Source organism: Anser brachyrhynchus (assembly GCF_964034855.1).
Source record: "Anser brachyrhynchus genome assembly, chromosome: 1".
NCBI lineage: Eukaryota > Metazoa > Chordata > Aves > Anseriformes > Anatidae > Anser > Anser brachyrhynchus.
In genome coordinates, this window is record NC_137694.1 from 192594136 (window position 1) to 192607166 (window position 13031).

At 42.5% G+C, this 13031-nt stretch overlaps 1 protein-coding gene across 7 annotated transcripts in view; it reads right to left on the reverse strand.

Annotated features, from left to right (window-relative positions):
- Positions 1-1547: 1547 nt before the first annotated feature.
- Positions 1548-13031, reverse strand: part of FGF9 (fibroblast growth factor 9) — a 28101-nt gene continuing 16617 nt past the window's right edge. For all 7 annotated transcript variants that reach the window (XM_080591341.1, XM_080591340.1, XM_080591339.1 and 4 more), the window contains one exon: positions 1548-3241. In XM_080591341.1, coding sequence (XP_080447467.1) covers positions 2996-3241 — 246 coding nt within the window. In that variant the 3' untranslated portion in view covers positions 1548-2995. The remainder of the gene's footprint in view (positions 3242-13031) is intronic.

Below are 13031 nucleotides of genomic sequence, written 5' to 3' on the forward strand. Positions count from 1 at the left end.
GCGGCACTGCAAGCCTGGCTTTGCCAGTTCAGCTGTTTTCAGCCCTGCTTCTGGGAGGAGCCGGAGGGTATCTGTACCCCTCCAGGCCTTGGCACAGCAGCCAAGCAGCACCCAGGGTGTGAAGGTTGTGCCCATCCTCCGCCAAAAAAAAAAAAAAATAAGTAATTTTACACAACTGACCGAACAAAATCTGTTGTTCACTACTTGAGCCAGGCTGGATTTGGCCCAGTGAGGCTCCAATGAGTGGTGAACTGCCAGCTCCCGGACCATCCAGTCTCGCAATAATGCCTATGTTAAATTACATGTTTCTATATTTACAGAAAGTCAGTATTTACACACCATTATGGGTTATTAGAGTAAATTGGTTACAGTTTATTTATATGGACTGCCATAAACTCATAACATTTTCCTTGGTTTTAATCCTTTCTTTAGAAAAGTACAAAAAAAATAAATAAATAAAACATGTTAATGAGTAGTAATGATTTTCCTATGTCTAAAAATCCAAATCAATTTAACATTAAGACTCAAACCATGGCCTAGTATCCTGGCCTCGACTCCTAGTATTTTTAACCTTTGCAATTCATTTCCCAGCATATGCAAGATTTTCTGGAAAAACAGAGTTGCAGCCTTCCTTCGCTCCCTCCTCGCAGTACAATTGCTCTGTGTAACACTGAGCCCAGCACTTCCCAGGAGCTCACTTACTTGCTCTAGGTCCAGCAAGGCTTTGTGCCTCCTGGTCCAGCGATTCAGCACCTGGTTAACCTGTGGCACATCTACGTGCAGGTTATGAAGGGTTACACACCAACCCCCGGGCTGCAGGTTGGGCTTAGATCCCTTGGCAATAGCAGTCCCTAGTGAAGTCATTGTCTGACTGCATCTTACAAATCTGCTAACTGAATTTACACGTCTTTATCACTCAAAACCAGTTATAACAAAATGCCATGTTTTATTGAAGGTTGCAGGTGTCTCCCAGTCGAGGTGTGGCCTCTCCTCCCGCAGAGCACAGGAAGGTCCCACTCGTTCAGGACACCAAGCCATGGGTTATTCCAGAACAGATCCACATTTCAAATAATATCTGTTTATATCACACGGACAGGTGTGCATTAGAGCAAAAACAAATCAGGATTATATAATTACGAATAGGCTACAATTCCGGCTATGCCAAAGTACATTTCCACCCAGCCTCGATGCCTCTGAGGGCAGCATCACAAGCCCTGCAGGCCCCATGGCAAAAGCTATGCTCATTTTAATGGCACCAAGTTCAAACCCTAAGGGATGCAACAGCTACAAAATGTATTTATCATATGGGTTTTACATGATTTTTCTCTCTTTTTTTTTCCCCTTCACGATACTGGGGGAAAAATGACTTTCTATGTGTTAATTCCCAAATGATAATTGCTCATCGACGTTTTTGTGTGCTTAACATAAAATGCTACAGTTCCTTAAATATTACATACTGCATCTCACTTACAGTTCATGAATATTTGAACATACTTCAGGAAGAAGAAAAAAAAAAAAAAAAACAAGTCTAATACTTTCCCCCCATTGTCGTTATTGATAGATTTATTAGTTTCATTTTGCAAGTTTTACTTTAGGAAGGGTGCTAATATCATGTATTATGACAGTCACACTGAAAGCAATTTTCCATAAAAGATGTTACAATGACCCCTATGGAACTTGTATAATTTCATAGTAGATAGTCAAGTGCACAAATAAACATGTTTACAAGAGTGATCCTGTTAGCCTGGTTCTTGCCCTCTGAAACCTTTATGTGCTATTTGTGGAATCTTAAAATTAGTACAATTGTTGATATTACTTATGTTGTTTCTGGCATTCTGCTTTAGGAAGAAAAGAAAAAAAAAAGCATATTTATCATTTAGCTTTGGTATAATCTGCAATAGGTTTTAACAAGTAGAATATATTCCAACCCCTATATTTTCCACAGCCGTGAAGTTTACAATGATGTAATAAGTCACTTTATCAGAGAGGAAATATTACAGACACAGAAAAAAAGTTGAAGACCCAGTTTTCTTTTTAATCCTCTGGGGGTAAGCTATGAAACAAGCAGTCAGAAGAGTGAGTACTCAGTGTCATGAGTGGTGTGCATACTTTTACAATAATACAGGCACAAAAGAGATTGTCGCCTTTAGTACATGAGGGTCACTAGAATTTATTATTATTACCTTTTTATTGTTTTTTTTTTTCTTTTTATCCATGCACCTTTATATTTACTTGCATGAATTTACCACAGGTTCATAGTGGCCTTTGCCGTTTTAATGCTTACAGAGCCTAAAGCTTCCAAAATGCCTATCTGGCCTGTACATATTTCATTAAAAATAAACTCTATATAATAAATAAATATATAAAATAAATAAAATGTTGCCTTTGGAATTTCTATAAATAAATTTAACTTTTTATTTTTTATTTTTTTTTTACTAAGAGGTCTTTGCTTTAAACTCAGCGGGGTGAGACCCAGCGAGCGATTAACTGAAAAGTCTCTTGTCTAAGTAAGACTGCACCCTCCATGCCTTTTGTAAATGCAGCGTACACTTGAGCAGGCCACCAGCCAAAAATCCCGATGAATCAAAGTATGGCAGCTATGCTGATATATGACGAAGTACAACTGATCAAAAATTTAAAAGCGTGTCCATTCCCCAGCATGCATCAGGCCGTTCTCCTCCTCCCTCGGCTCCCCTCTCTCTCACTCCCATTCACGCTCTCGCGTCCTCTCGCGCTCGCTCTCACTCACTCTCTCGCGCTCCCCCTCTCGTACTAAATCAAGCGAGTGGGCATAGGCTCTCCTCCAGGAGGACAAACCTTTAAGTGCAGAACAAAATCAGCATGTTCCATCCAAGCCTCCATCATACATTATGCATGCGACAAAGTTTGGCAACAGTGGAGCTGATGTGATGACACAGCTAATCAATAAGAACCCACCGCATGAAACCTTTATAGTGGTTACTTTTTAAGGGCTCAAGTGAAGGAATTGTCTTTGTCAACTTTGGCTTAAAATATCCTTATATAGTTCAGGTACTTTCTCAGGGTCCACTGGTCTAGGTAAAAAATGTGTAAATTTTTGATGCCGTTTAGTCCTAGTCCCTTCTCTTGGAGTCCCATCTTTATTTAACGCAACGTAGTATCGTCTTCCAGTGTCCACGTGTTTATATAGATTTGATGAATATGTGTTATACCAGTTTTCTTCAAACTGCTCTCTGAATACACACTCCTGGGTTAATTTTTCCTATGAAAAGAAAAGAAAAAGTGGTGAGGAGCCAGACACAAAAATAATCTATTTTTAAAAGAATTGCTAATTTCAGTGCTAAAAATCAGTACCTCAATGCTCACTTCACGGAACAAAGCCTTGCAATATTCCCAATTTTAACTAAATAAAGCCATATTTCTGGGTATTTCATAAAGCATTCACAAGGGTGAATAACTGTACGTGAAGCAAAAATGATTCTCCAAAAGCTTTGTTGTCAAAATCAAGACAGCACTAACAAACATGAAAGCAGGTGTTTTAATTTCTGATCATTTCCAAGCAGCTCACAAGACATTACTGGACTTGTATAAGCAATTGCTCGAATCATGAGTGCAAGCACTTGAACAGACATTATAAAAGGGAACCGTCACTGTTTTGCAGGGTGGTAACATCATTTAGGGTCTTAAAATCTTTATATCCTTTCGTTACAAGGAGTACTTAATGCATCTCATTCATTACAAATGATAGATTTTAATACCCATGATTTGGTTTATTATTTGTACTGCAGAACCACAACCCACAAGAGCCTCAAACAGGTGCTGAGATGATCAAGTTAGGCGAGGAAAAGCCCTCCGGGCTTTACGAGGGTTGTCATTGTGTGTGTTTTCTCCTACAGAAGACACCCACTGAAGGCATCAACCATTTCATCAGCTCCCCTGCCATGGACTCCCGTTCCTTCCAGTTCACCCCCTCACTGAGCCTGCACATACAGCCTTTTGGTCTAAATGGACAGGATTGGCTTAAAAACCAGCCACCTGATAACCTGATTCATTTTGAATTAATTGGGCAATGCTCACACAAGTGACTGAGCAGGGGAAAAAAAAGTGTTAGCTTCTAGCATGGGAAAGCTGAAGGAAAGCTGGGAAGAATAAGCCTGCGAATAGTCTTATCAGCTGGCACAAAAAATATACTGATAATTTAATATTTTTACGTAACTAGCATTGTCACTCAAATAGCACTCATATCTACCAAATCCAGCTTCCAGTTGAGGATCATCGCCTCATTAATACAAAACTCCACACCATGCAGAATTCTCTGCATGTGTTTTTACAGAAATTAAAACAGTCCTTTTAGGCAGATACACAGAGAAGGGAAAACAGAGATCAAGGCCCAGGTGCAGCAAAGCTTTTATGGCACCTACACCCACAACCTGAGCACAACCAAGGAGCCACAGCTCAAACTCCAGTTCCTCCGAGGAAACCACCATCCATGGCTTAATCCAGGAGCTTCACAAAACCTACCATCACCTAATCTTGCAACTCAGTCTGGAGCTGAAAGTATTTTGGGGATCACCTCTGCAGCTCAGGACTCACAGCTCTCAAACTTTTCTCAAAGCAACGTGCTTTGGCAAAGAGGTTTTCCGCTGCTTCAAGACCTGCTCAGAAATGCTTTCTCCTTGACAGTGCCAAGACACCTTGGCTTTCACTGCATGCCCAGTGGGTTTTTTCCACTGGGGTGGAGTGGGTCCCGTGGGAGGAATACCCACTGACCCACGAGAGCCCCTGGCACCGAAGCGCCACGTCCTCAGGGTGAAAAACCACCTTGCTGGCTGCTAGGCAAGCATGATGCTCCCCGGGAGGGGTCTGCACCCCACCAGGGCTGGGGCCTGGGGTCCTGCTTGGGCCCCTACATACCTCGTAGGATTCATCCAGGAACTGTCCCACATGGGGAGAGCAAACAGCCAGAGCTCCCCCTACTAACTGGGGACTGGGCTACAAAGCCAGGGTCCTCCTCAATGCCTAAATGTTTGGGATTGAGGTATGTTTTGTTTTGTTTTGTTTTGTTTTTCTGAATTTAAGCTGTGACAACTCTGATAGGCTAGAAAGGCAGCAAGTAAGCAGTTCCTGACTCTCTCTGATGGGTGTTGGGAACCTCATCACCCCTCAGGAAGGAGACATTGCCTCCAGGGCTGGGTGCGGGGACACCGAACACTTGCATATTCACTACGGCAGCAGCTCTGTGTGGATCCAGGTGGCTGTGGCAGAAGAGAAGATGGCCACCCCATCCCTCCCAGCATCTCCAGCTGTTCCACCACCAGATGTCCCTCCCTGCAGGCTCAGCTGAGCAGAGTGCACCAAAATGTGAGCAGGTCCACAGAGCTGCTGCATACAATCATTTATGTCATTTTCTGACTATGACACTTTTACTGTGCGAGGTAGAGAGGTTGTGGAGTCTCTGTCCTTGGAGATTTTCAACCATGGTCCTGGGGAAGCTGCTGTAGGTGTCCCTGCTTGAGCAGGGGTTGGACCAGATGGCTTCCAGAGGTGCCTTCCAACCTCACCCCTCTGTGGTTCTGCAAAGTAGCTCAAACCCAGTAACACCCCATGCTGTTTATAGAAGGAAAAGAAAAACATATCTGTTTACATTAATTCCTCATCTATGGGCCAAATCCTGCAATCAGCTATTGATAATTGCCTCTGTATGCTTTGACAGCTAGAAACAGCAGCAGTAACGAATGCCAGCAGACATCTGCAGCAGCTGAAAGTTAGGCACATTGCAGTAGCCCCTTGCACAGCCTCAAAGTATTAAAAAAAATATTCAGCTGCTATAAAGATCATCTTTAAGTACAGCTCTCATTAATATTTTATTTTGCATGAGGTTTAAAATCACTTTGTTTGCTTTAATGCAAAAGCAGATGCTAAGAGATGTTATATGCTGGGTCTATAGGTCCACCGGGGAAAGAGAAACTAATTCAAATTGTTTTCCTGCTCTCAGAAGGCAATAGGATCACATGACAAGCACTGCAGAAGCACTCTCTACTAAAAATAGCAACATTTTAGGAGGATATTTCAGTCTTGTCTTGAATTCATTAATTATTCACTTCATCTGCATTTTTTTTAGCATCATCATAAATTTCTATCTTTGCACCAACAGTACTTCCCCGTGCCCTAAAGGAGAAATTTTAAAATAGGCTGTCTTTATCTGGCAGGTTTGATCAATTATGACAGTGCAGTGGTGCACCTAGCTGGCAGACCTTGAATAAGGGCTTGCACTGTACCGCATGCTGGCTGAGTTCAATGGATTTCAAGCTCACAAGCTGAATCTTTATTTTACAAGTTCAACCTGTTTTTACTTTTCATCCTCTTATAGCTAGATCTCTTTGGGCCTTTATTAAAATTCTAAGAAATTCAGGTATAGACAGTAGGGAAATACTTCAATATGAACCTCAGAGGGCAATCAGGACACAGGCTCAGATTTGTAGGTACACTAACAGTCACACTTTCAAAGAAGTGAAATAATTTCTTTGGAAATTCATTAAACTGTTCCCTTTTCGGACACCTACAAATGCTGGTTGTAGCAAACGACCACTGAAAGAAGTCTATGCCAATGACTTTGGATCAGGCCCCAGAAATAATCTGGGGAATAAAATCCCAGCATATCCTTCATTCCCATACCCTGGGAGATCCTTACGATGATGGTTTTGCTAGTAGCAAGACAGACAGGATCTGAAAGTCACTAGCACACTCACCTGTACTACCACAACATGACTTAACACCCTTTTACACTCATGCGTTGAACACACGTGCATTTTATTCAAGCCAGAAATTAGGATAATATTGGGGTGAGGCTTGTCCATCCTGCCAACACACACCTTCTTGCCTCACCAGCTCAGGATGGGAAACCTGCTGAAAGCCTCCTCTGCTGGCACAGGGAGGAGATGGTGCTTGCTGACTGCAAGGGGTTGCATTTCCCCTTCTGGCTGTGACTTTCACAAAGTCCCTACACACACAGTCGAAAAGTAAGACTTACACCTTGAATTTAGCAGTTTTCCATACTTCTAGAATCAACTGATTATCATTTTTCCAGTGCCAATATTTCGTTGCACCACGCTTGATGCCACCAGACACTTCTGTCGAAGGCTGACACAAATACCAAACATACCCAAGTGAAACAGTAGTGGAAAGTAACCTGCATTCCTGTGGAAGGGGAGGCTGCCTGCCCTGAGCAAATCATTCAATCCAGGGACCAAATAAGGAGGTGACCTCAAAATTATATAAATCAGATGTTGCACCACATAGCACATGTTTTCAATGAGGACTCTTTACAGAGTATTCCACCATAAAGTGATCAATCCCCATTTTACTACACTTACACACTCTACCTGTGTTTTTAAGCTTTTATTTAACTCAAAATGTTTGAATAATTGAACTGTTCAAAGATGCACAAATCAGAAGGACAAACAAACCAAGGTGGATTTAATTCAGAAGTCTGATAACATCTGGTCAGTGCAAGTAAGCCCAGAAACCCTTTCCCTTCCTTTATTCTCTATCAGCTAACTATGGAGCAAAATAATTATATCATCCTATTTGCACGTAGACCCTTAAAGAGTGAGATAACAAATTAATAAAGTAGAGAGTTACAGCCACCACAATGGAGACTTTACCAATGTGTTTAAAATAGGCACCCCTGTGAAACAGCTAACTGGAAATAACTGGAAATAGGAAAAACACTGCCAAAAGGATGGTTTCATGACTTTAAAGGGTGGTAAGACATTAGTGCTGCTTCGTAAATGAAAGCACAGAACAGAGTCCTGTATAAAACTCATCAATATTATTTTCTTTAAAAAATAACCTTGCAGGGCTAAAACTAATTTATTTTGTAACTTGACAAAAGGAAACCTCTTCTGACCATCATGCCTATTACCACAGCAAAAAGGTTTCATGTTTAGCCAAGTACTCTATGCCACATATAGTTTTACCTTATGCAAACAACTACACTGATTCAATATAGACACTTCACAAGAAAATGCCTAGTCCGGAATACCAAACAACTATTAAAGAGAAGTGTATCTGATGCAGTCAGCACTTCCGACATATCTACTGCATGTTATCACTGTGTTAATCCACCCTGTCTTAATAAAATCACGTTTCAACATATTGTCTCCTAAATAAGTTCATGCAAATCCCTTATTATGGCTATATGACATTAATAAAAACTGCATATGTGGTGAGGAGAAGCAAGCAAAAAAATCCCCTGTTGCCTCTGAAGTGGTTTTCTTTGCTCCTCTGCCTACAAACACATGCATTTTACATATGGTTGGCCCTTCCCACGCCATAATGCAAACAGCCTCTAGAACACGCTATCTTCAGCTAATAATTAACACTCATCCAGAGTGGTCATAAATAAAGGTGCAGTTTAGCATTTGGCCAATGCTTTGTCTGATCTCCCGTGCTAAGCTGAGAAGTCTCTGGCTGCAAGGACAATCTCCCGCCACGATCAGAAGCCAAATCCCAGTGTCTAGGCAGTGCTGCTTTTCCTCCTAAATTAGCAGAGAGCCCTGCAAGGCAAGCACTGCATAGTGAACACCTGACCTAGAGACTGTCACAGAGCTTTCTCTGAATGGTTTCTTTTAGCAGTATTTTTCATAATGTTGTTTATTTAATAATTTGACAGAATATGGGGGGAAAAAATGTCTGCAAAAAGGACTAGTTGGCTTTTTTATGCTTTTGCATCAGTGCTTCTCCATGAGCCCTTAAAGAGATGGCAGGAAACCCTGCAGGGCCATAAGAGAGACCTAGCAAACAGCCAGGCATCCATGCTGCCATTCTCATGCAATTCATATTCCACAGCACTTTTTACAAGACAAGAGAAGTTAGGCAAGGTGGTCATGGCAAAACCACAGTTGGGCAATTGCATTTTCCCTTCCTGAGGTCACCTTGTACTTTGGCATAGATGGAGTGTTCCTCAGCTTCTCCTCCCAAATTTTTAATTCATTCGTATAAGGTTTTTATTATACATACACCCCCACTTAAAAAAAAAAAAAAAAAAACTCGAATACTGCTACAATGAAGCAGTTGTGAGAGTGCTTAAAGAGCAATATCTTTCTTACAGAAAGTTTGTAAGACCTGGCAGAACCTGGTCCCCTTCAAAGTCGTATTATAAAAAGCAGCTACACAGACACAGAAACCGTGGTGCTTCCATATCCTGATGGAGGCAACAGAAAAGCAGAGCTTCCTGAACAAAGCAGGCAGGCTTTAGCATCAACAATGAAATCTCAGGAGATGTCAGTACAGCAGGGACTTCATCACTTCTCCCTTTTTCCCTTTTTCCCCTTCTCCCACTCCCATGCCTTCTGCACCATCACAGACCTCCCCTGGACGGAGCAGACAGGGATCCAGCACTACGTTATCCCAGCTTGCCAGGGAGCTCTTTTGCCATGAGCTGCAAGAGCCAGAGATGCCAATTAGGCCCCCATCCATTTTCACCACTGCCGAATCCGCAGCTCTTGGTTTCAGGGATAGCTGCTCCTTGGAGGTTTCACATTTGCAGCAGCTGTCATGCTTCACGCACGCCCTCCCTGGACACGGAGCCATTAGAGGAAGAGCAGCCCCGCGGTGCCAGAGCTCGCATCTGCCTGCATAGGCTGCCTACCAGCAGCCACGCTCCTGTCTGCAAAGATTTGCTTTAAATCTGCCCAGCCAAGCGAACTGGAGGAAGCCTTGTTGCCACCTTAACACCTGCGGTCTGCTAGCCCTTCTGCGGGAGGTCAGGACAAAATGCCAGGGAAGGGCCTGGGGCCCCACTCGCTGTCACAGCGCCTCTCCTCCGAGAGCTGGAGAGCTTCCCTCTCCACATTGAAACAGCACAACCTCAGGAAGAAGTCAACCTCTCACAACCCAGCAAACAAGCAGGTGTGTTCCCCTCCCTCCCCGACAGCAGGACCGGACCCATACCGTGCCATTTACTATTCACACTTCTGACCTCTATTTTATTTTTGGTTCCCCTGGCACAATCAAGAACTGCAGTCATCAATGTTATCTAAGCATCTAATTCATCACGCTTGGCTGAACCCTTCCAAGAATCAGAAAGCAAGGTGGTATGCAATCTGATACGGGGCCTGAGCCAATTTTTAAAGACGACAGCAGAAAAGTTCCCATCAGCTTAAATGGAACTTGGATCAGGCTTGCAATGATAAAAAGACAGCAAATATTTTAAGACACTAAAAGAGCCATTTCAGGCACGTTCAGATTTACTGAAAGCTGTAACCTGACCCAGCCCAGCTCCCCACTCCACAAATTCTCTTCCATCATAAGACAACATGTATGTCAGCCCAGGTCTGCTCTCCTGCAGCTAGACGCACACCCTTTAGCCTGTGCAACTGAAATACTAGTCAAGCTTTTCACTGAGTAGAATTTTTAAATAAATCATGCTTTGTAGAACTAAGATGAAGCACAACATCAAAGGGTATCATCAGTATTTTTTTTTCCTTTGCAGTTCTGGAAGCACAGAACACCAGGTTAAGGAGAGAGAGCCCTCCTTGAGCAGAAAGTGCATGGCTTCTGTAGGAGCAGCTGAACTCACACCCTGAAAGACATCACAGCATGGGTGATAGAAGTACTTGATCTGCCTGAGCCTTTACACTCAGCAAGAACCCCCCAAAACCTGATTTACCCATCATTAGAGAAGCACCTGATCTCTCAGCTCCAAGGTGTCATCATAAAAGCAGAACACTCAAGGCCCTTCAAAAAAAACTTTGCCTGGGGGACCAAATAATTATGATGCATACACCGTGATAAAAATTCATCCCATTGAAGTACTTCATGTTTTATTCTTTCAGCAAGACAATTTGGTCAAGGACTGATGAACAAAAGCCTGTCCCCAGATTTTGTTATTGTTTTTATTTAAAGCTATCAGCTAGGGGATAGTTCGGAGGACGGAGACATCACTGACCACAGTGTCATTCTGGAAGGGGGGTTGATCTGGATGCACTTTAAATGTCATCAAACCAACAAAGCATCCCAGGCTATTGCATTTTGGAAAGATCCTGTCCTCCTCTCTGAAGTGCCATGCATCACTGGGGTCTTGGAAAACAATAAATTTGCCAACGAGGCTTTAAAAGCTGCAGTGCTTTGGTGGGTGGCACTGCAGAGGGCTGTTACTCTGAGATTTCACCCAGTGGATTTAATTGCATATTCAGCTGAAGTTGTTTTAAAATGAGACCTTTTAATATCCCACCTTTTCTGGACACAAGGGAAGGCCAGCCTTTCAAAGAGCAGCTGCTGAAGAAAGCATGTCATATTTGCCCTTTTACACAGCAGTTCTCATCAGCTTTCTCTCCAAAGATGCCTCTTTGGATGCTTCTCCCATTCCCTTTCCCAGAGGCAATCCCACCATAAAGTCAAGGGTCCTGATACACAATTTGTAGTATTTCACTTCCTGAGTAGGAAAAAAAAAAAAAAAAAAAAACATTCCCAGAGATTTCCACGTATCTTTGGTGCTGTTATGGCCTGATTTAGGTTGCCAGTGACACAGCTGACCCGGCCTTCAGCAAATGCTTAGGCAAGTCAAGTGGCTCTTCGGCCACCTGCCCTGCTCCCCCCCAACACACACACACACATCAGTGAAACCTGTCTTTTAATAGGTCAACCTTAAGCTATGCAGTTAATTTCAGCTTTGATGAAAGAAGTTGTCAATCTGCCCAAAACCAAAATAGATATATAGTACCAACTTCAAGAGAATTGGTGAATAAAGAGGTCAAAGACCACACAGTTGGTCTACAGGGTACCAGCACATGGACCTTCCAAAGAATTCAGTTTTTAAAGTGTGATGGAAAAAAAAAAAAACCCTCATGATTTTGTTTAAAGCTCACAATATTGTTTTCCCATATCTGTATATTCTAAACCGACCCAAGGGATTTTCCTCAGATCTCCCCAACTAAGCTTCCTGTTCTGAGTCCAAATTATACACTAGACGCTGTCCTAATGAAGGCATCAGCAGGCCAGAAATCTGCCTAGGTATTCAAGGGCTATAAATGTTTATATGTTAAAAGACTATCTTTAGATTACAGAGTTACTGGTAGGAACCCTGTCTAGATCTAGGTTTTTAAAATGATGAATACAGTAGGGCTCTTATCTTGATTGGGGTCTGCTGACATAACCATAAAATTAATAGGTGGTTTTACAGGAACCAGTCCAATCCTGCTTCCATTAAAGTCAGTGTCATTTCAACTGTAATAGAATCAAGTCAAAATTTCTCCTGAGTCACAATTACAGTGCCTCCGTAATTGTGTTGAAGTGTAAAGTTGAGCAGATGAAAGATGCCCAGCCTGGGCCAGACCTCAGAAGCATGTGGCATCCACAACAGAAGCCAAGTTTTTTCCTCGTCAGCGGTCATGGAGCATGGATTTAAAACTTCATTTTTCGATCAAAAGTAACAGCAGAAGTCTGCCATTACAAAAGGAATGAAAAAGAAGTCGAAGGGCTTTATAAAATGAAAAAAAAAAAAAAAAGGATTTACACTGTAACAAGTTTTATTTCTTAGCCTTTCTGAATGCGACACAAATGAACTTCATTGCTGCACATTGCCAGATCAGCCCAAGCACATTCAAACTGCAAAGCCAATCCCAACCTAGACAAAATCCCTAATGAAGTCCCTGCAGGGCAAACATTTTCTACTCTGCCTTTGAAAATGATGAATGGTGAAGTGGAAAAGAGTGCCACGTTCACATCCCACTGGCTCCTGAGTCAGAAACAGAGCACATCAGATCTTTATCTGAAGCAGCGAATAATCCCCAAGCACATCTCAGTATGTCACTGCTGATGATGCTCTTTTAGTGTGTCACTTCAACATGCTATTCTCAGATCACCTCAATGCACAGAACCTTTTCACACTCCCATATCGCTAACAAGGCTGGCTCCAAAAACATTCAGGGCGACAGTAACTGTGGAGCTATACAACTGCAGAGAAGCAAATCTGAAGAAATTCAAGCTGAACAAGCCCAGTGCTTGCTGGCTGGGTAGGATTCAGGTTTATGGTGTTGTTCTTCCACTCT